The 213-nt window shown below is 68.1% G+C and overlaps 1 protein-coding gene across 1 annotated transcript in view; it reads right to left on the reverse strand.

Moving 5' to 3' along the window:
• The window catches only part of LOC104546641 (vang-like protein 2-B), a gene marked incomplete at both ends in the record, with an annotated part of 609 nt that extends 401 nt beyond the window's left edge, over positions 1-208 (reverse strand). Inside the window, 1 exon segment of the mRNA XM_010192079.1 lies at positions 2-208. Within this exon segment, the coding sequence (XP_010190381.1) occupies positions 2-208 (207 nt within the window).
• Positions 209-213: the final 5 nt, after the last annotated feature.

Genomic DNA, 213 nt, shown 5'->3' on the forward strand with positions numbered 1-213 from the left:
ACAGCAGCTGGGGCAGCAGCATGAAGGCCAAGGGGGTGAGGAAGGCGAGCAGCGCCAGCGCCCCGGCCAGCGCCACCCCCAAGTGGCGGGAGCAGTCCAGGTGGGCGCTGTCCTCCATGTCCTTGGCGATGCGGCTGAGGTCATCATGCGAGATGCTGTGCTCCGACGTCCCCGTCACCACCGTCGTCGTCTCCCCCCAGTTATCGTCCTGGG

Source organism: Mesitornis unicolor, unplaced genomic scaffold (assembly GCF_000695765.1).
Source record: "Mesitornis unicolor isolate BGI_N332 unplaced genomic scaffold, ASM69576v1 scaffold40919, whole genome shotgun sequence".
NCBI classification, from domain to species: domain Eukaryota; kingdom Metazoa; phylum Chordata; class Aves; order Mesitornithiformes; family Mesitornithidae; genus Mesitornis; species Mesitornis unicolor.